General features: G+C 38.5%; 1 protein-coding gene across 3 annotated transcripts in view; it reads right to left on the bottom strand.

Annotated features, from left to right (window-relative positions):
- Nucleotides 1-9,652: 9,652 nt before the first annotated feature.
- Nucleotides 9,653-21,833, bottom strand: part of NUF2 (NUF2 component of NDC80 kinetochore complex) — a 38,631-nt gene continuing 26,450 nt past the window's right edge. For all 3 annotated transcript variants that reach the window (XM_061120222.1, XM_061120223.1, XM_061120221.1), the window contains exons 12-14: nt 20,882-21,057; nt 19,817-19,952; nt 9,653-10,049 (exon numbers count right to left, since the gene is read on the bottom strand). In XM_061120222.1, the coding sequence (XP_060976205.1) occupies nt 9,912-10,049; nt 19,817-19,952; nt 20,882-21,057 (450 nt within the window). In that variant the 3' untranslated portion in view covers nt 9,653-9,911. The remainder of the gene's footprint in view (nt 10,050-19,816; nt 19,953-20,881; nt 21,058-21,833) is intronic.

A 21,833-nucleotide genomic window follows, 5' to 3' on the forward strand; every position in this document is an offset into this window, starting at 1 on the left:
GACAGTATGTAAACAATGAGCCTGGCTGTGTTCCAATAAAACTTTATTAACAGAATCAGGGAGCCCCTGGGGGAATTCCAAATCCCAAGGTTTGCTTCTTTTTTCCTTTTCACTTATCTACAGAGGGGAGGCGGTAAGGGTGACTTTGGGGCTGAGTGTGTAGAAAGGAGAAGGGCTTTTATCCTGGAATGCCTTGGCTTCTGCAGATGAACCAGGTGTTGGGGGAGAGAGGTGTACCTCTGGGCAGACGCCCTGTGTGTGGGTAAGGCATGTGGAGCTGATTTTTGTTCCCCACCCACCTTTCTGAGAAGTTGGAAGATTAATCACCCTGAACATAAAAGTTGAGCAAAAAAAAAAGAAAGAAAGAAAAAGAAAAAAGTTACCCCTTCTCTGTATGAGCAAAAGACAAGAGAGTTTTCTTCAGAACTCTCTGGAGCCTGATAACCTAATCTGTTACATAGCAGTGGATAACTAATAAAGGATTTGGGCAAAAAGAAAAGCATAATATTTGCGTGGAGAGAAAGCCCTTAAGAGTTGACATTGTCCATGGATACTTCTTGACAGCAGAAACTTGTCTTTTTCACTTGACCTCTTCCAGTGACCACACTCATATTGCATGTGGTATAATTACTCTTAGTAAATGACCATTGTATTATTGATTGAAGTGGACACCTAAATTCTGTGAGAGTAAATGAAACCCAATCATGGATATGAGTAAGGGAGCAAATAGGGCCACATGGATAGCTATACATGCGGGCTAAGTCACTTCAGTCGTGTCTGACTCTGTGCCCACAAGGCTCCTCTGTCCATGGGATTCTCTGGGCAAGAATACTGGAGTGAGTTGCCCTGCCCTCCTCCAGGGGTATCTTCCCGACCCAGGGGTCAAACCTGCGTCTCGTGTCTCCTAGGTGGGTTCTTTACCACTAGTGCCACCTGGGAGGCCCATGTGTATGTATGTGTGTATGTGTGTGTGTGTGTATGCATGTGTGTATATGTGTGTGCATGTATGTATATGTATGTATGCATGTGTGTATGCGTGTGTGCATGTATGTGTGTATGTATGTGTGTGTGTGTGTATGTGTGTATGAGGATATATGTATATCTTTCACATATTTAGGGAGACCAATCATTCTGGTTTGCTCTGAACTGAGGGGTTTCCTGGAATGTGGGACATGCAAGGTTAAAAACTAGGACAGTGAGAGAACTAAAGGAACCCTTCTAAGAAAAATAGAAAATGAGAGAACCTGAGGGACAGATGATTACACCTTTGAATACAGTAGGGTTTCTCCATTTGTTTCTTCAACAAATATTAGTTTGCTTCTATTGTATGCTAAATTCTATTGATTAAAAAATTATGGTCTCTGACTTGAATGAGCACTTACATAAAGTTGCCTTGATTTACATTAGGACAAATTTGCCTCTAAGATAAAATACATTTGATTACTGAGAACTTTTTAAAAGATATTAATATTTCCATAACTCTTTTCTTTTTTCAAGTCTAGTCTAAAAGATGGCTTTAAGCATCTCACTGTTTTCTGAATCCTTTCCCAGGTATGCCTGGTGACATACCTGAGAGCAATAAACATTAGTAGTGGGTAGGTCACAGTCACGAGTAACATATGCTTTTTTTCCTGGTTAGATTCTATTTCTTTCAAACTGTAAAAAGCTCACCTAGCACCTCTGGCAGCTATTTGTGTCATCTCTATTTCTTGGGTTTTACTAGTAATAATAGCCATTTACAAAGAATGATAAGAAGCTCACATTTATTTTCTGATTTAATTCTTACAACAACTATGTGGAGTAAAGACTACTATAATCCCTAACATACAAATGGGGAACCTCAGGCTCCATGACATTCTATAACATGACCCAGTTCACATGGCTGGTAAGCTGCAAACATGGAATTTCAGTCTCTCCAAACCCCACATTCTTCACCACTACACTAAAGAGCTCGTCCTAATAATTGTTAACATAATGTAAGGTGCTTGCCTCTGCACAGGCTGCTGTGCCATGCACTTTACACACACCGTCACTTCCTTGGAAAGTAAAGGACTTGGTGATATGAATGTGGAACCAGTGATGAGCGGCAGGGAGTGATACTGACTTTGGTATTCAGTGTCAGGAGTCCTGCAGCACGTTTCACCCAGAAGCTGTTTAGAAATGCAGGATCTCAGTTTTTTGCATGTGTGCTCAGTTGTATCTGACTCTGCTACTCCATGGACTGCAGCCCACCGGGCTTCCCAGGCAAGAACACTGGAGTGGGTTGCCATGCCCTCTTCCAGGGGATCTTCCTGACCCAGGGATCAAACCAGAGTCTCCTGTACTGGCAGGCAGATTTATTACCACTGAGCCACCTGGGAAGCCCTGCAGGATCTCAGATCCCACCCAAACCAGCTGAATGAGAATCTGTATTTTAACAAGATCTCTAGGTGACTTGTAAGCACATCAATGTATTTCAATTGCTATAGAAGACCTATGAAAAAAGCCTATCCCCATCTGTGAATGGATTTCTCTGTTGCAGTGATTCTCTAAGTGGGATCCCTGACCAGGAGTGTCATCTTCACCAGAGAATTTGAAATGAACATTCTAGAACCCCACCCCAGACCTTCTGAATGCGAAATTCCAAGGCAGTAGTCTGTCTTAGCCTTTCGTGTGATTCTGATGAAACCCGAGGTTTAAGAACCATCCTTTAAATGTACAATCCTCACACCTGTGCTCTACTTGGAACGAGGAGCCAGCAGTGACACCCTGTGGAGCCAAGGGAAGCTTGCATGTTTTCTACGAGTGTACTTGCCTTTTTCCCCTGGTAAGATAAAACCTGGAGAAGGAAATGGCAACCCACTCCAGTGTTCTTGCCTGGAGAATCCCAGGGACGGGGGAGCCTGGTGGGCTGCCGTCTATGGGGTCGCACAGAGTCAGACACGACTGAAGCGACTTAGCAGCAGCAGCAGCAGCAGCAAGATAAAATCGTCACGATCTATATCCTTTGTACTAAAAATACAAAGCTGATTTCCTACCCGGTAAACTATATGCTTTAGAATCCTCTGCTCATTTTGGCCAAGCTGACAAGATCCTTTAATTCAGCAAACATTCATTCATCACCAAGTAGGTATAAAGGACTGCAAATAAGGGTAGTGCAGAAAATAGAAAGATTGTTCCCTGGAGCAATCTACTACCGGTTATGTTTATACCAGCACCAGCTACCGTGTACTTGCCGTGGAGTAGGCACTGTGCTGGGTTTTAAAAACTCACTCAATTCTTATGAGCTAAAGATGTATTTATTATTCCCATTTTATAAGAAATATAAATACTGACTCTAAAGTGTACGCTTTTAACCACACAGCAGAGATTCTTAAAGTGATCTCCAAAGATCACTGTTATAAGCACTGAGCGCACTTGTTTTAAGTGCAGCCTCCCAGAGACCCCTCCAAATCAAGGCATACTTAACAAGCACCCCAGGCGAATGTTATACACAGTATAATTTGGGAACTACTGTGTTACACCACATTGCCTCTGTCAAAGGGTATTATCCTTCAAAGTATTATGGATCATATCCTGAAATGAGCATCAAATATTTGTAAAGCAGTGGCAAAGAGATGATTAAATTTGTATTTTAGGGAGATCTATATATTGGCAATATGAATGGATTAGAGGAGGATGGTAGTAGTAGAGAATGACTTTATCATCTTATGAAGACAAACTAACAATGTCAACTAACAATGTCACACTAAAATAAGGCCAGGTGGTGGTCTAGGTTAATTTCCTAAGTGACTTGCTCATTCTTGTATGGGTATCTCAAATTCATGTGAGGAAAGTTCAGTTTTAAGAGCTGCATGGAATCTAAGCTAGAAATCCTGAACCAAGTACTAGGAGGATAACTGAGGTAATCTAAAGAAAGAACGAAATAGGGTCAGAACTGGAGCTTTGGCAGTCATCCTCTTAGCAAACGTTTAAAATAATTTAAAGTTACTATTTAGAACCTACTTCAATTTCTAAATAGATTGTCTATAAATTCTGATACTTTTTTTTTGAGTTGTTACTATCACTTTAAAAATTTCCAGCTCTGCTGTTTCAAATCTTAAAATCGAGTTATTCTATTTAATATCATTGGTTATGCAAGTTGTGTTATGCCCCCTGGTGGCAATAAGGATAGGAAGATGAGAAGCATATTTCAATCAAAATGAGAGAGCTGACTTAATTGAAACAGGGGACAGGCCCTGAACTTGAAATGGAATTTCATATAAAACTTTTCTGGTCTTACTAAAAATAGGAAACATCCCGTTAAAACTAAAATCAGATGTGTTAACTTCAGCCTGCAAAGTGCATATTTCAATTTCCCTTGCTTTGTCATAAAATGGATTAACTCCTTGAAATATGTCAGCTGAACTTGAAATTAAATATTTGCTCTACATATAGCTAATAAGTTGCTGCACTCATAAAACATAACTGAAGTCTATATACAGAATTTCCTTCAAGATCAGACTTTAGCATATGTCACATATACACAGTACCATTGCCTTCTTTCAGAGCATTAATTTCCCTCTATTAATAAACTTTTCAAGGTTATATAAGCCCAAGTAGCCATTTTCAAGAAGGTGTTAGAAAAAAGTTCTAAATTTTATAATTTGCCCTCCAGTCAAAACAGTCAAATAATGGTTTTAATGGGGATTATACTGATAGCTTCTTGATTAAGGCTTTTATCTGTTTGGGGACAAAAAAAGATGAGTGAAGATACTGAACTACTAGAACCTATGCTGATGTTTGGTGTAAAAAAAAATGCATGAAAGATAAATGTTTCTTCTTCGAGTAAGAGAACTTGGCCTCAGTGGATATATTATTTGGTCAAAGAGGAGGAAAAAAAGCCTATTTCTTAAGTAAACAAAGTGGTTACCAGGTGCCTGGTACTATACTATCCTGTTAGTACGAAACAGAGACAGTCACTGGCTTCAAGAACAAAAATCCTAGGCAAGTGGAGGATGTGTAAAAAAATTACAATATGATACAAATTATAGTGAAAGTAATAACAAAAAAAGAGAGGAAAGCCTGACCTTTAAAAAGGCATTACGGCTATTGTTTGGGTTGGAGACTTGAAAAATGAGTATTGTATGTTCAATTGGACATACCAAAAAAAACCCAAAAATCTATGCAAAGAAACATGAAAACACATGGAAGTGTGAGGTGCTAAGAAAGCGAAAATAGGTGCTACTCGTGGATAAAGTTCAAATGAGAACTAGCGAGAGAAAAGGCATGGGAGGCTACAGGACAAAAGGTCTTGAAATTCATGCAAATTTCTTCTGTAAGTGACAGGTCCCAAAACTTTCTCAGTTCAAGAAGCTCTTCAGTTCAGTTCAGTTGCTCAGTCGTGTCCGACTCTTTGAGACCCCATGAATCACAGCACGCCAGGCCTCCCTGTCCATCACAAACTCCCAGAGTTTACCCAAACCCATGTCCATCAAGTCGGTCATGCCATCCAATGATCTCATCCTCTGTTGTCCCCTTCTCCTCCCGCCCCCAGTCCCTCCCAGCATCAGGGTCTTTTCAAATGAGTCAGCTCTTCGCATGAGGTGGCCAAAGTACTGGAGTCTCAGCTTCAACATCAGTCCTTCCAATGAACACCCAGTCCTTTAGGATGGACTGGTTGGATCTCCTTGCAGTCCAAGGGACTCTCAAGAGTCTTCTATAACACCACAGTTCAAAAGCATCAATTCTTTGGCGCTCAGCTTTCTTCACAGTCCAACTCTCACATCCATATATGACCTCTGGAAAAACCATAGCCTTGACTAGATGGACCTTTGTTGACAAAGTAATGTCTTTGCTTTTTAATATGCTGTCTAGGTTGGTCACAACTTTCCTTCCAAGGAGTAAGCGTCTTTTAATTTCATGGCTGCAATCACCATCCACACTGACTTTGGAGCCCCAAAAAATAAAGTCTGACACTGTTTCCACTGTTTCCCCATCTATTTGCCATGAAGTGATGGGACCGAATGCCATGATCTCAGTTTTCTGAATGTTGAGCTTTAAGCCAACTTTTTCACTCTCCTCCTTCACTTTCATCAAGAGGCTCTTTAGTTCCTCTTCACTTTCTGCCATAAGGGTGGTGCCATCTGTATATCTGAGGTTATTGATATTTCTCCCGGCAATCTTGATTCCAGCTTGTGCTTCCTAGTGTATCCAAAATTCTTTTACTATGCCCCTTGGCCAAAAAAACAACAAAACCCAAAAGCTGAACAGTTCCATTATCAAGTAGTTAGGTTCAAACAACTTAATAGGTATTTATGCCCTAGCAATGTTCATTTAAACAAAACAAAACTGAAAGAGTATTTTCTTCTGTTGGATAGCAAATATTAACTGAGTGTGCATGCCAATTCGGCACTGTACAAATCAGATTGGATATTGGCACTCTCATTTCTTATTCCATAATGATTTTCATGTTATACTTGATTTGTATTGCAGCAAGCAAGAGAGTTCCAGAAAAACATCTATTTCTGCTATATTGACTATGCCAAAGCCTTTGACTGTGTGGATCACAATAAATTGTGGAAAATTCTGAAAGAGATGGGAATACCAGACCACCTGACCTCCCTCTTGAGAAACCTGTATACAGGTCAGGAAGCAACAGTTAGAACTGGACATGGAACAACAGCTGCTGCTGCTGCTAAGTCGCTTCAACTGGTTCCAAATAGGAAAAGGAGTATGTCAAGGCTGTATATTGTCACTGTGCTTATTTAACTTATATGAAGAGTACATCATGAGAAACGCTGGGCTGGAGGAAGCACAAGCTGGAATCAAGATTGCCAGGAGAAATATCAACAACCTCAGATATGCAGATGACACCACCCTTATGGCACAAAGTGAAGACAAACTAAAGAGCCTCTTGATGAAAGTGAAAGAGGAGAGTGAAAAAGTCGGCTTCAAGCTCAACATTCAGAAAACTAGATCATGGCATACGGTCCCATCACTTCATGGGAAATAGATTGGGAAACAGTGGAAACAGTGGCTGACTTTATTTTTCTGGGCTCCAAAATCACTGCAGATGGTGACTACAGCCATGAAATTAAGATGCTTGCTCCTTGGAAGGAAAGTTATGACCAACCTAGACAGAATATTGAAAAGCAGAGACATTACTTTGCCAACAAAGTTCTATCTAGTCAATGGTATGGTTTTTCCAGTAGTCATGTATGGATGTGAGAGTTAGACTATAAAGAAAGCTGAACACTGAAGAACTCATGCTTTTGAACTGTGGTGCTGGAGAAGACTCTTGAGAGTCCCTTGGACTGCAAGGAGATCCAACTAGTCCCATTCTAAAGGAGATCAGTCCTGGGTGTTCATTGGAAGGACTGATGTTGAAGCTGAAACTCCAATACTTTGGCCAGCTCATGCAAAGAGCTGACTCATTTGAAAAGATCCTCATGCTGGGAAAGATTGAGGGCACGAGGAGAAGGGGACGACAGAGGATGAGATGGTTGGATGGCATCACCAACACAATGGACATGGGTTTGGGTAAACTCCGGGAGTTGGTGATGGACAGGGAGGCCTGGCATGCTGCAATTCATGGGGTCACAAAGAGTCGGACATGACTGAGCGACTGAACTGAACTAAACTGAAACCAGTGAATGCCAAAAACCAAAACCCCAAACCCAGCTTCGTAAAGAGGTACCATTGAAAGGAATTTAGTGTGATCTAACATTGAAACTGAACTACCTTGAGCTAGCAGTTTGCACTGGTGTCCAACAGATAGCAACAATTACTCTATTTCCTTTGCAAACTTAAAATACTGAGTTTACTATGACACCCAAGAACAATTTGAAAATCTAAAAGGTTTTGTAAAAATAATTGACATAATCTAATTAGACAGTTTAGAATAACCTAATACCTTTGAAGAGGTGGATTAGAGATTGTAAACCTAGTAAAAAAGATTAGTGCAAGTACATCAGCTAAGAAATGAAGATGATACAAAGTGCAACATGGGCAAAGATATGAGAGGTGGAGACTTGGGTACATCCATCCATAGTTCTTGCTAACTAAATGGATATAAAGGAGTGAGTAGTGGCATGAGAGAAAGTTGGCTAAGTTCCTTTTCCATAAAATACTTTGAGTATTTTGATAATCATATTAGAGTTTAATTGGTTCCACCTGCAATCCTGTATTTTACGCACGAAAAACATTATATTACTCTGAAAAGGCCCGTTAGGCTTCACCAGAATGCCACAAGGTTAAAAATATCTATAGTCACCTCTCAGTATCCGCAGGGGACTGGTATCTGCAGTATCCCAGGACTCGTGGTCTCAGATTGTGTCTGCTGATGTTCAAGGGCCATAGTGGTCCTCTGTATCCACAGTTCTGCATCCATGGATTCAACCAACTGTGGATCATTTATTCAAAAGTTCTACTGAAACAAATCCACATAAAAGGAGACCGACCTCTGCAGTTCCCAGCTGTGTTGTCAGGGTATACTGTATTGGCTATTGAACATCCAACTCTGAAATTCAGGAAAAATATGACAAATGTTAACAATGTACATAATGCAGTAAAAGTTGCATGGATGTTTAGTTCATGATTGAAGTGGTGGGTGTAGATGAAAATTTTCAAGGAGGGGTAGAGGTTGAGAAGAGAAGGATGGTCAAGGGCAGACGCCTAGAGAACACACACAGTCTAGGGAAGAACAGAGGATGAGACCCTCATGGGAAAACACCTAAAAGGAGCAGACAGGCAAGAGAGCCAAGAGAGCAGTGTTACTGAGACACAGGGGAGAAGTATTGTGCAGGTAGAATGTAAGGAAGATAAAGATTAAAACGGTCCAGGGGATTTTGAGAACTAGTAAAATGATTTTAGAAAGTTCAGTGAACCAGTATGGATAGAAATAACAATACCCTTATGGGCAAGGAAATAAATAGAGGCATGTATAAATTAGGTTTTCTAGAAATTTGGCTGTGGGGAAAAAAAAAAAAAAAGAACAAGAGCTAAAGGTGGAGACAGGTCTTGGTGAGTTAAAAAATTTTTAAATATAAAATGAGAGACATGGTCATGTTTACAGCTGTTACCCAGCCTCATCAACAGACCTTTCTATGGGCCGAACTTATTTTTTTAAAAAGCAAGAAAGGGACAGGGCAATAGCTCAACTTTGTGCCCCTACTATTCCTCCCCTGGACACCTAGCCCTTTCCACTCCTCCTAGGGCTTTTCCTCTTACTGAAAGCCTACTCTCTACTTACTGTAGTATTTTATATTTCTGTCAAAGAGAAAAATAACTGGAACTCTAAACACCATTAATTAATATGTATTGTCTACCATGGCACTGTTCTAAGCAGTTTGCACATTTTATTTTCCTCATAAAAATGTCATAGCATAAGACCACTACACTCATACTTCCTCTTTCAAATAATTACACTAGAAGTATGGTATAGTAAAAACATTCCAGACCTCAGTATTATACAAAGCACAGTTCAAATTTTGGCTCAACTATTTACTCTTTCAGGACCTTCACAGTTACTTCACCCATCAAGTAGTTATAAAAATGTCTACCTAGAGCTGCCTGAGTGAAGATCAAATGAGATCCCACAATGCTTAGTGCAAAGTCAGGGCTCAATAATACTATACCTCTGTATGTTGACAGGCAAAGCAACAAAAGCCATGAAAATAACAGAAAAGAAAAATTCAAATGCAATTGTTTTATTTCAATGACTACTTACAACAAGGAGCAGAGACATGAATACCTGCACAATTTTAAGTTCATGGACATCTACAATAAATGTATTATCTTACAAAATAATAATCTATGAGAGTATATAAAAGATGACTGAGCCAACATTATTTGGTACTTTTGATACTTTCATTAACTTCAACTTAACTATTCCCTTTCAGAATATAAAATTAAAAATTGACAAGCTATTTATAAAAAGATGAGTAATTCTGTTAATCAGGTTGAGTTCTGAACATTTTCTTCTTCAGTTCAGCTGTTTTCTCATCTATTTTAGCATGACAGTCCTCTGTTGCCTTTTCAATGCCTTCGTGGTATTTCTCCAAAGCAGCTTTCAAGCTGAGAAATATTTCCTAAGTAGAAAATGAAATACAATAAGGATTATTCCATGAAATGACCAAAACTAAAAGTGAGATATAAGAATTCCAACAGTCCTATTCATATTTATTCATATTTTAAAGCCTACATTATCTTATGCACATACACATACAGACACATGTGTGTCTACTCTTATTAAGCCACACAGATGCATCAAAAGTCAGCTACCTAGAAAGAACAAAGCAGAGACATTAACAATGGCTTGAATTCTAAGACATTAAGGACATATTTTTAATAACCAAAGAAAAGTTTTTACTTCGGAGCTTTTCACGTTTACCAGGCAGATACCTAGATTTCTGTAAACAGCTATAACTTCTGCATTTGACTCTGATCATCATTTAAATTACATGTGAACAGGTTTAATAAGTAAACTACAGGACTGAAAAATATACCAATAGCTTTGTTTTAATAAACTGATCAGGCAGTCTTACTATAAGCAATAATGAGTTTTCATATAAACCTATACGGATATGTTAAGAATTAAGAAAAAACTACAAAACACTTTTTATAGACTGAATAAAATAATAAACCAATTAGTCTGCATGCATTATCTTTTATCTCATGCTTATCAAGTGCAATTTTGATCCATTTATTATTGATTTTTCCTACACAAAACAATTCTCAAATCTTGATACAAGAAAAAGTAGTATTCTGAAAGATTATAAAAGGTGTTCCACCACTGAAATAAAACAGCAGGGCTTTTCCAATGGAAGGAAAAAGCAATAAATGGGTATAATGGTTATAAATATTCTCAATTTTAACTGCTGCTCCCATTAAACTTTTCTTAAACCCATAGTATAGCTAGTACTTATCTTAGTTTAAATTCTAGTGTAGATACTGATTTTGAGCAAATTATATAGATCATAATTAAACATAGTATGAATTCAAAATGTTTCAAAAAAGAACAACACTATTTCCAGAGACTGCCACCTATGCAAGTTTGAGAACTATTGCTCTAGATTAAGTGAGAATATGAAGAGATGGTGAAGGCTAAACACTGTCCTAAGATCTAAACATGGATCATTATTAAATCATAATACAAAAATAGAAGAGTGCACTTAAGATTCCCAACATCCAATCAGACATAAAATTACTACAACTATGATGGAATATACATCATTAGGGAAATAAATAAAAAATTTTGACACCTTTATTTCTTAAAGCTTATAGGAAAAATAAGGTGAATTAGTTGCTCGCTTATGTAAACACCATTTTTAAAAATTGGCACAATCAGCAGCTACAGATCAATTTAATTTCATGATTCTATATAGGAATATGTATTTATTCATATTAATAGAAAGCTGAAAAATTTGGTAGAAAGACATTACTCAGGAGAAACTATTAAAACAAAGTGTAGCTAAATAAAGATGCATAATCTGTAAATATCTGAACCAACCATTTAGACACATTCAGGGGAACAATTTTCTCACTCAGGGACAACTATATTCTCAAGGAGGAACCAAATCTGGCAGGTAGAGCCACAATGAATGAATAAAATATTAAAGCCCAATTCCACTGGCACGTCGACAGAAGCGAACGGACATCAGAAGTTCTAAGCCAATCCTCACAGGATGTTTGTTAACAGCAATAGATCAGAGCCCTCACAAAAGCTATGTATTTCAGTTTCCAATTAAACTCTGTATCCAAGTGGAATTTTATATTAGCTTGCATAATAAGTAAGTCTCACTGTAATGGCTTGCCTGGAGTTAAATATTTTTAATCTCAAACTCTAGTTCCACAGTGTCTAACAGACAACCACTAGGAACATGTGATTATTTAAGTTCACATTTAAACAGCTGCATGCTCCTCAGCTGCACGAGCCACACTTCAAATGCACTGTAGCTACATGTACCTAATGGCCACATCCTCAGTAGTCCAGGACATCCCCAGCAGTAGGTTCTATTGGACAGCATTGGTCTAGGTAATTATCTCACTTTCCAAATCAGAGATATCAGGATTATATAATATCCATGGAGTTCTATGACCAATATAGCCATTTATCCATCAAGAATGTATTAACTCATCGACCAACATACTATTGACTGCCTTCTACCATAGCGCTGTACGTAGTATAACAGTACAGTGGGACATGCAGTTATGCTTTCCTACCCTATGAAACATACAATCCAGACTAGTTTGGATACTCAGCACTTGAAATATAGCTAGTATAAACCAGGAACTAAATTTTAGATTTTATTTCATTTTAATTAATTTAACTGTAAGTGTAAATAGCCACATGTTGCTAGTAGCTATGAACAGAACAGATCAGAATAGACTAATAATGCTATAGTATTTGAGGAGAGAAATCAACAGTATCTGAAAGGAGCCACGGAAAGTTATAGGGAGAATATATTTTTCATTAAACCTTAAACAATGAAAACGATTAGCTTAGACACAAAACTTGAATAATCCTAGGAGGCAAGGATCTTGGCTTCTTTGCTCACACTTACTCTCTGAATCAACTATAAAGGCTACTGCCTAGGAGATCCCTCTCACAGCTCACAGCTCTGTCACAGCAGAGAGGCTGAAGTGACTCACAGGAGCCATGAGCCATGCTGTGCAAGACCCGCCGAGACGGCCGGGTCACAGTGAGGAGCTCTGCGGACACACAGCTCGGTGGGAAGGAGACCGCAGTCCACTGCAGCGCTCGTGCCTGGAGAGCACCAGGCGCAGTGTGAAAAGGGAAAGACACTATATGCCAGAAGACGAGCCCCCGGTCACAAGGCGTCCAGCATGCTACTGAGCAGGAGCGGAGAACAACCACGCATCGCACCAGGAAGAGCAGGCAGCTGGGCCAAAGCAGAAACGATGCTCCCTTGTGGATACGTCAGGTGGTGAAGGCAAAGTCCGAGGCTGTATACTGTCATCCTGCTTATTTAACTTATACGCAGATCACATCAGGTGAAATGCTGAGCTGGGTGAATCATAAGCCGGAATAAAGACTGCCAGAGCAGAGGGTGAGGTGTACGGAAAGAGGAACACGGAAGCTTACATTGCCACGTGTAAAACAGACAGCCAACGGGAATCTGCTGTGTGGCTCAGGAAACTGAAACAGGGGCTCTGTATCAACCTAGAGGGGCGGAGGGGGAGGGAGGCGGGAGGGGCTTCAAAAGGGAGGGTCCATGTGTCCCTGTGGTGAGGTCTGACAGAAAACAGCAGAATTCTGCAAAGCAATTATCCTTCAATAAAAAATAATACTGCTGGCAGAAATGTCAACAATCTCAGACATGCAGATGATACCACTCTATAAAGAATACTGCAAAGGAACCTGGAATGTCAGGTTCATGAATCAAAGTAAATTGGATGCGGTCAAGTAGGAGATGGCAAGAGTGAACATCAACATCTTAGGAATCAGTGAACTAAAAATGGACAGGAATAGGCAAATTTAATCCAGATGATCATTATATCTAATACTTGGGCAAGAATTCCTTAGTGAAATGGGGTAGCGGCCTTCACAGTTAACGAGAGAGTCCAAAATGGAGTACTTGAGTACAATCTCAAAAATGACAGAAGGATCCTGGTTTGTTCCCAAGGCAAACCGTTCAATGTCACAGTAATCCAAGTCCACGCCCAACCACTAACGCAGAAAAACCTGAAGCTGACTGGTTCTATGAAGACCTACAACACTTTCTAGAACTAAAAAAGACATCCTTTTCAACAAAGGGGATTAGATTGGAAGTAGGAAGTCAAGAGATATCCAGAATAACAGGCAAGTTTGGCTTTGAGTACAAAATGAAGCAGGGCAAAGGCTAACAGAGTTTTACCAAAAGAAGAAACTGCTCATAGCAAATACCCTCTTCCAACAGCACAAGAGATGATGCTACACATAGACATCACCAGATGGTCAATACCAAAATCAGATTGATTATGTTATTTGCAGCCAAAGATGGAGAAGCTCTATACAGTCAGTAAAACAAACAAACAAACAACAACAAAAAAAAACCCGGAGCTGACTATGGCTCATTACTGCAAAATTCAGGCTTAAATTGAAGAAAAGTAGGTAAAACCACTAGGCCATTCATTCAGGTATGACCTAAATCAAATCCCTTATGATACAGTGGAGGTGATGAAAAGATTCAAGGGATTAAATCTGGTAGACAGAGTATCTGAAGAACTATGGGCAGAAGTTCATAACAGTGTACAGGAGGCAATGACCAAAGCCAACCCAAAGAAAAAGAAATGCAAGAAGGAAAACTGGTTGTCTGATGAAGCTCTAAAAACAGCTGAGGAGAAGAGAAAGGCAAGGGAGAAAGGGAAAAATATACCCTACTGAATAGAGTTCCAGAGAATAGCAAGAAGAGTTAAGAAGGCCTTCTTAAATAAGCAATGCAAAGAAATACAGGAAAATGATAGAATGGAAAAGACTAGGGAGCTCTTCAGGAACGTTTCATAGAAGGATGAGCACAATAAAGGATAAAAATGGTAGGACCCAACAGAAGCAGAAGAGATTAAGAACAGTTGGCAAGAATACACAGAAAACAGAAGGACAACACAAGAAACGTCATAATGACCCAGGTAACCACAATGGCGCGGTCACTCACCTAGAGCTGGACATCCTAGAGTGTGAAGTCAACTGGGCCTTAGGAAGCATTCCTATGAACAAAGCTAGTAGCGATGACAAAATTCCAGGTGAGCAATTTAAAAATCCTAAAAGATGACGTTGTTAAAGTGCTGTACTCAGTATGTCAGCAAATTTGGAAAACTCGGCAGTGGTAACAAGACTGAAAAAGGTCCGTTTTCATTACAATTCCAAAGAAGGGCAATGCCGAAGAATGTCCAAACTATTGTACAACTAAGTTTAATTCACATGCTGGCAAGGTTATGCTCAAAATCCTTCAAGCAAGGAGTCTGCAGTGTGTGAACAGAGAACTTTCAGATGTACAAGCTAGGTTTAGAAAAGGCAGAGCATCAGAGATCAAATTGTGACATCTGTTGGATCAGGGAGAAAGTAACAGTTTTTCAGAAAAAACACCTACTTCAGCTTCACTTGACTTTGTGGATCACAACAAACTGTTGATAATTCTTAGAAATGGGAATACCAGATCTCCTTACCTGCCTCCTGAGAAACCTTTATGTGGGTCAAGAAGCAACAATAAGCAGACATGAAACAACTGACTGGTTCAAAATTACTCAAGTTAAGGCGGTATATTGTCATCCTGCTTATTTAGCTTATATGCAGATAAAATCATGCAAAATGCTGAGCTGAATGAATCACAAGCTGGAATAAAGACTACCGGGAGAAATATCAACAACCTCAGACTTGCAGACGATACCACTCTAATGGCAGAAAGTGAAGAGGAACTAAAAAGCCTCTTGACAAGGAAGGAAAATAAAAAAGCTGACTTGAAAATCAACATCAAAAAAACTAAGATCATAGCATCCGGTCCCATCACTTTATGGCAAATAGAAGGGGAAAACGTGGAAGCAGCAACAAATTTTATTTTCTTGGGCTTCAAAATCACTGCAAATGGTGAATGTAGCCATGAAATTAAGACACTTGCTCCTTGGAAGAAAGCTATGACAAACTAGACAGCATATTAAAACGCAGAGACGTCACTTGGCTGACAAAGATCTGCCTAGTCAAAGCTATGGTTTTTTCCAGTAGTCAGGTACAGATGTGAGAGGTGGACCATAAGGAAGGCTAAGTACTGAAGAACTGATGCATTCAAATTGTGGTGATGGAGAAGACTCTTGAAAGTCCACTGGACTGCAAGGAGATCAAACCAGTCAATTCTAAAGAAAATCAACCCTGAAAATTCATTGGAATGACTGAAGCTGCAGCTCTAACACTTTGGCCACGTGATGCAAAGAGATGACTCACTGGAAAGAACCCTGATCCTGGGAAAGATTCAAGGCAAAAGGAGAAGCCAGTGGCAGAAGATAAGATGGTTAGATAGCATCTCCAGATCAATGGACATGAATTTGAGCAAACTCTGGGAGATATGGGGCTTCCCTGGTGGCTCAGATGTTAAAGAATCCACCTGCAATGCAGGAGACCTGGGTTTGATCCCTGGGTCAGGAAGATTTCCTGGAGAAGGGAATGACTACCCACTCCAGTATTCTTGTCTGGAGAATTTCATGGACAGAGGAGCCTGGTGAGCTATAGTCCATGGGGTTGCAAAGAGTCAGACACAATTTAGCGAATGAACCACAACAACAATCTTGTAGGTATATAGAGCATTTGCTGAATGGTTGACTAAATGCAGGAATAACTACAGGAAAACAGGGAATTTGGGTTTTAAACAAGAAAGTGTAGCAATAAGAGTGATATTTTAACAGCATAAATTTGGCCATACTTAGGATTCAGGGCAGATTTGATGTAGGAGAATCTTAAGGAACAAATTTAGCAAGTTTTTGCTGCAATTCAAGAATATTAGAAAAGTATGTGATAGAAATATGATTAGAAAACAGTTATTATGAATAGTTATCAGTGAGTTTTTACAAGTCATGACGTTAACTTGGTGACTGACTGGATATCAGGATTATCTAAAGAAAATCCAAAACTGCAACTCTTTGTGATATTTTGAAAATGATGATGCCACTGAAGAATATGAGGAAACTAAATGAAAAAGAGAGGAAAAGGGAAGGGGAAGGAGACAGAGGCAGAGGGAGAAGGAGAAAGTGAAGGTGAGGAAGAGGAAAGACACTGAAAGATGTTAAATTTCATAAATGTTATTTTGTAATGATAAGCTTATCCACTGAAAATATCCATCAGGCAGCTAAAATAAGGAGTTGACGTGGACAGAATAGGAAAAATAGATTTTTGAAAGCTTTCTAATAAAGATGACAATTGAAGCTAGAAGTGATGAAATATCTATGGAAAAGAATTATTTAAAGAAAAAGAAGAATAATAAAAAAGAAGGATCATTAGGATCCAACAAAATTACGAAAAGAAAAATTTGGCAATTTTAACACATCCTTCTTTCCTTTTCATGAAAGATGATTATAAAGTAAGCTAAAGGGGTTTTTTGACAAAATGTGTCTCAATGTCATCACAGGACTTAGAGACTCTCCCAAGCTATTTTGGAACAAATGGATATGACAATGTCTTCTGGGTAAAGGTATAGTTAGAACAACTTACCAAGTTGAACAACTAACTGCATCGAGTGTTTTGTTGCTGCTAAAAATCCAACTTGATATTATGCTTCATTTAACAAAAGCATTGTGCTCTGGGATTGGTGATACCCTTACTTGGAAGACTACGTTTAGTACTGAACTCTACATATTAAGCAGAATAAAAAAAGCAGGAAACAGAGTAGAGGACAGTAAACAGAATGAAAATTAAATGATATAAAGAATGGCTGGAAAACTAGCACTAATTAACCTGATGAGCAGGCTGAAAGAACCATGATCTTTATCCTCAAACATCTTAAGTACAATTTTATTAAGTAGAAGAGGGTACAGATTTGTTCCAGAGAGATGATCTTGGCCCACTAGAGTACAGAAATGAAAATTTTAAAACTCAAAACAAGAAGTAACATTTTAATGACTAAAGCTGTCCTAGTAGAACAGCCTGCCTGGCAATGAGCTTTGTAATACCAAAACAATGAAGCAGAATACATGAGTGGTTCTCAAGAGTTATGCTAAAAAATTTAGGTTCATAGGCCCCACTGCTGATGGTTCTAATTCAATATATTTGGATGAGGGGTTGCTCATCTTTAATTCTTTTGAATTCTTTATTGAATTCTAATACACTGCTAGTTTTAAGAAACAGCATGCTACAAATATTTATGGAAAGCATACTACAATATAAGGCATGGTTTCTAGGCATGGTTTGGCATGACATACTAAGGTAAAATATTTGATCACTATTGTTAAGAAACTTAAAATGTTATTGGTGAAACACATACGCACAAAACTAAAAGGAATTTAAAGCAGGCACAGGCACCTTTTATGACCACAGACAAAAGGTACTTACATTAGTAACTGGTTCATTAATTATATCTGACGAGGTGATAATAAATCTGCTCATATGATTTGGTTAAGAAGTAGGATTAAATAAGGTTTTTCTAATCCCCATTCCAGAGATAAACTGAGGGCCAAAGGCTTGGCAAATATCCAATTGAAGGAAAGTAGTTGGAATGTAAAAGAAAAGTAATTGGAATGTAAAAAGAAAGAAAAAAATCAGGACAGTGTACTGGGCAGACCATGGAAGAGGAAACCCAACTATTTTCTTTTTCTTTCTTTCGTTTCTTTCCTTCCTTCCTTTTAAAGCAGCCTCGAGGTAATTCTCAGCTGTATATATACACTTACATGTGCTAATAATCTAATGTTCTGGAGGATAAAAATTCCTGAGAACAGGTGAGGGGATTGTCTACTGTGATTCTTTTTTTTTAGTATTAAGAATCCTTGCAAATTAAATGTGAATGGTGAAAGGGAATGACAGCATGTTTAAATATCTTTCAGGTTTCAGAGGTTTTAGGATATCAATGTAGGCAAGATGAAGCAAAATGAAAAAAAAGAGGCCAAGGGATTTTACATGATAAAGGGCTATTTTTAGTGACTCCTGGTAGAGCAGTTTGGGACCACCTTGAGGCTACTGGACAAACTTTAAAGGTTAAAGAGAAAATGATAATGCAATAAACAGAGTAGGAATAGACTACTTCTTTGGGTCTTTGGCAGTCAAAAGAGAAGCAGGTAACATGTTTGGCTATACTGATATTTTGGAAGATAAAAATGTAGAAGATGCCTGTCCACATTAAACTTGAGACTGTTTATGAAACAATAAAATAAAAATACTTGAAACAGGCAAAGCAACTTGGTAATTATGATAAAATTATCATAAAAAAATCTCAAAATACAGGAACAGACCTAAGCTACTTTGTTTCAGGTAACAATTCAAATACATCTAAACTGATCATAAGAAACACTTTTGAGATTCTTTTATCAGAAAAAAGATACAAAAATTTTTTTGAAAGACTTTACTTTAAATCACCATCTAAGTTAATTTATCAAAAAAATTCAGAAACTTTATGGAGCACCTACTATTACTGCAAAGCACGATTCTAGGTGCTGACAGGGAAAAAAGGTGAATAAGGAAAAGGTGTGAGGAGACATACATGCAAACTATCCCAGGGTAATGGGAAAGATACCACAAATGGAAATAAAAGCAACAGACCTGAGGGGCCAATTTTTACTCTGAAGAACTGACAAAATCTTCAAAATGAGGGTGACATAATTTACATTTTAAACCCACGAGATTATCTGAAATTATTTCTTATGAACATGAAGAAGGAATTCATAGGGCCTGGACTCCATCTCAGGCCTGTCCAATCGTGCTAGGCCGCCTCTCCAATGGACTCTGAACTCTGTACTTAGCGCCTGTGGGAATGACAATGGAAGGATAAGACCCCTTCTAGGCAAGGGAATCTTGAAGATCACATCCAGGTTACTCATTGCCTAAGAGAAAACAGACACTAATCACCCCTGCCTCCGGACAGTATCTATCTATCGGAATGTAACCACAGGCTTATTGATTATTAACTGTTTGAACACAGAACACGTGAATGATGGAGTTATTGTGATTGTATTTACCCTTCCTTTGTAAGCCTCAAGGGATTTGGGCTGGTGGGTTTGGACACAGCAGTATAAAAGATTTTCACAAATGCTGGTCAGGGCCCTTGGCTAAGAGGAGACTCTGCCTTGGGCCCACCGGTGTAATAAACTGCACTCCACTATCTGCATCGTCCTTCTGAGTGAGTTTGTTTCCCGGAAAGCATGGCTATAACAAACATATCCTCACCTGAGACTTCAGTTTCTCCCTTTCAGCAGCATCTTTTAGTTGTTGAATTCCAAATTTAATTTTTTGGATTTCTTGATTAATTGTGGTTACTCGCTCATAGACAGCACCTCTTTTTTCTTGAACTTTATTACAGTCTCTAAAGGAAAACAGAGATGGGTGAAATTATAATTCCACTTAAGCATTTAAACAAACATTTAACTCTAATTTTGATTCCAAAGAGATTATTTGTATCAATATTTGGCTGATACACCTACACCTCAAGATTTAAAAGCAAACAGATGAGAATCACAAGGTGGTGCTATAATCAGGTCTTTGTGTGGAAGAGTAAGCTCTTTCACACAAAGCTGTTATTTAAAAATGAGATTTTTAAGTCACCTCTCCCAGCTGCACTCACTCATGACTGTTGGTGAGAGTGTGAATTAATACAACTTTCTTGCAAGGCAAGTGACAAATTAAAACCCTCAGGTTCTGCCCTTTTTCTTCATCTGCATGAGGAAGAGGAAAGAAAATCTTCAGACCATCCTAATATACCTTTTAGAAACAGAAATAGTGTCATCTCATAGACATATCTGGGGCATTTACTCGAAAAACACTTTTTAGAACTGATGGGAAGAAGATTCTACCAATGAAACATCCAAACATACTAGCCAGCAACCACGGTGACAAAATTCTTGCAAAGTACTACTTTGTACTTAAATAAAAGTCTTTCTCAAAATATGCTATAATGCTATAGACTAGCTGAACAGTAACATGAACTAGTTGATTTATTCTAACACAACTCTAGATCGCTGGCTCTGAAATGCAAAGAAATAAGCAATAGCACTAGAACCTTTCTATCGAATTATGCAAAGGATTTAGAATTGTGATTATCAGGAAAATAAATTAAAAAACTAATACCTAAAACATCTCTATACATTCAGATGTAGCAGCATCATGAGTCATAACTAACTGCTTTAGTCACCCAAAGGTGGAATACCTTTTTGAAACTAGAGGAGGTTTGGAATCTTAGGGAAAATAAAATGAATTAGGCTTTTCTAACACATTAAATTGAAAACAAGTTCATACTCAATCACTGTGCGTTTGTACTGCTTGACATCCTCATGCTTCTTATTTATTCTGAACTGTGCTGTGGCAAGTTTTTCCTTCTTCACAATCATCAGTCTTTTAAAGGAATTTTCTTCAGTCTTCAATTTCTTCAATTCTGACTCATCACTCTCAATTTGGTCCTCCAAGTTCAGGCTCTATATTTTACGAGATGTATTTAAAGTCAATACAACAAATTAGAATTTACAAACAAAATAAAGGACTGTCTTTGAGGATGAGGTGTAATAAAATACAATTTCAAAATGTGATAAAACTGTTTAAACACTGACTCAACAAAAGAGACAACAGGAAGGCACAAGGGATACTGAGAAAGAATGTGACGCCTAGAGAGGTGTGTCATTTTATCAGCAAGGACCAGGACAGAGGAACACATCAAGATCAGCCAGCAGGCTAGGTTTGAGGGGGTGAGGGTCTGAATTAAAGGTGCAGGAATAAGGAGGAGAGGGGAGACCCTAGAGACAATCTCACCTTCCAATCCCTTCTTTCCTCAAAAGAGAAATCTTTCATCGAAATCTATGTTAGTGATCCTGGGGACAGTCTGGATTGGGATGATGAAGTGAAAAGGATTTTCACGTTTCTAGCCTGAGAAACTTAAAGTATCTCTTTATATACCCTAGCTATAGTGTTAGGCAGTAAGTTGGCACTTTATGCTTACTGACTAGAAGATCATTTCCAACTGTCAGAACAGGTTTAAAATTCCATTGCTTTCTCCCAAAATATACATGGCAATACGCTATGTTAATTATTATTCATTTCATCTGAAGGTAACAATAGGTCTACTGCTGCTATGTTTAAAAACAAACCGTCTTACTCCTGAGCATACATTGCCACGTCTATTATACTGTAGAAGGATCCTGCTTTTCTGTAAGAAGGTAGTAACAGAAAGTAAAAGCAAACCCACGGGACTATAGTA

Source organism: Dama dama, chromosome 20 (assembly GCF_033118175.1).
Source record: "Dama dama isolate Ldn47 chromosome 20, ASM3311817v1, whole genome shotgun sequence".
NCBI lineage: Eukaryota > Metazoa > Chordata > Mammalia > Artiodactyla > Cervidae > Dama > Dama dama.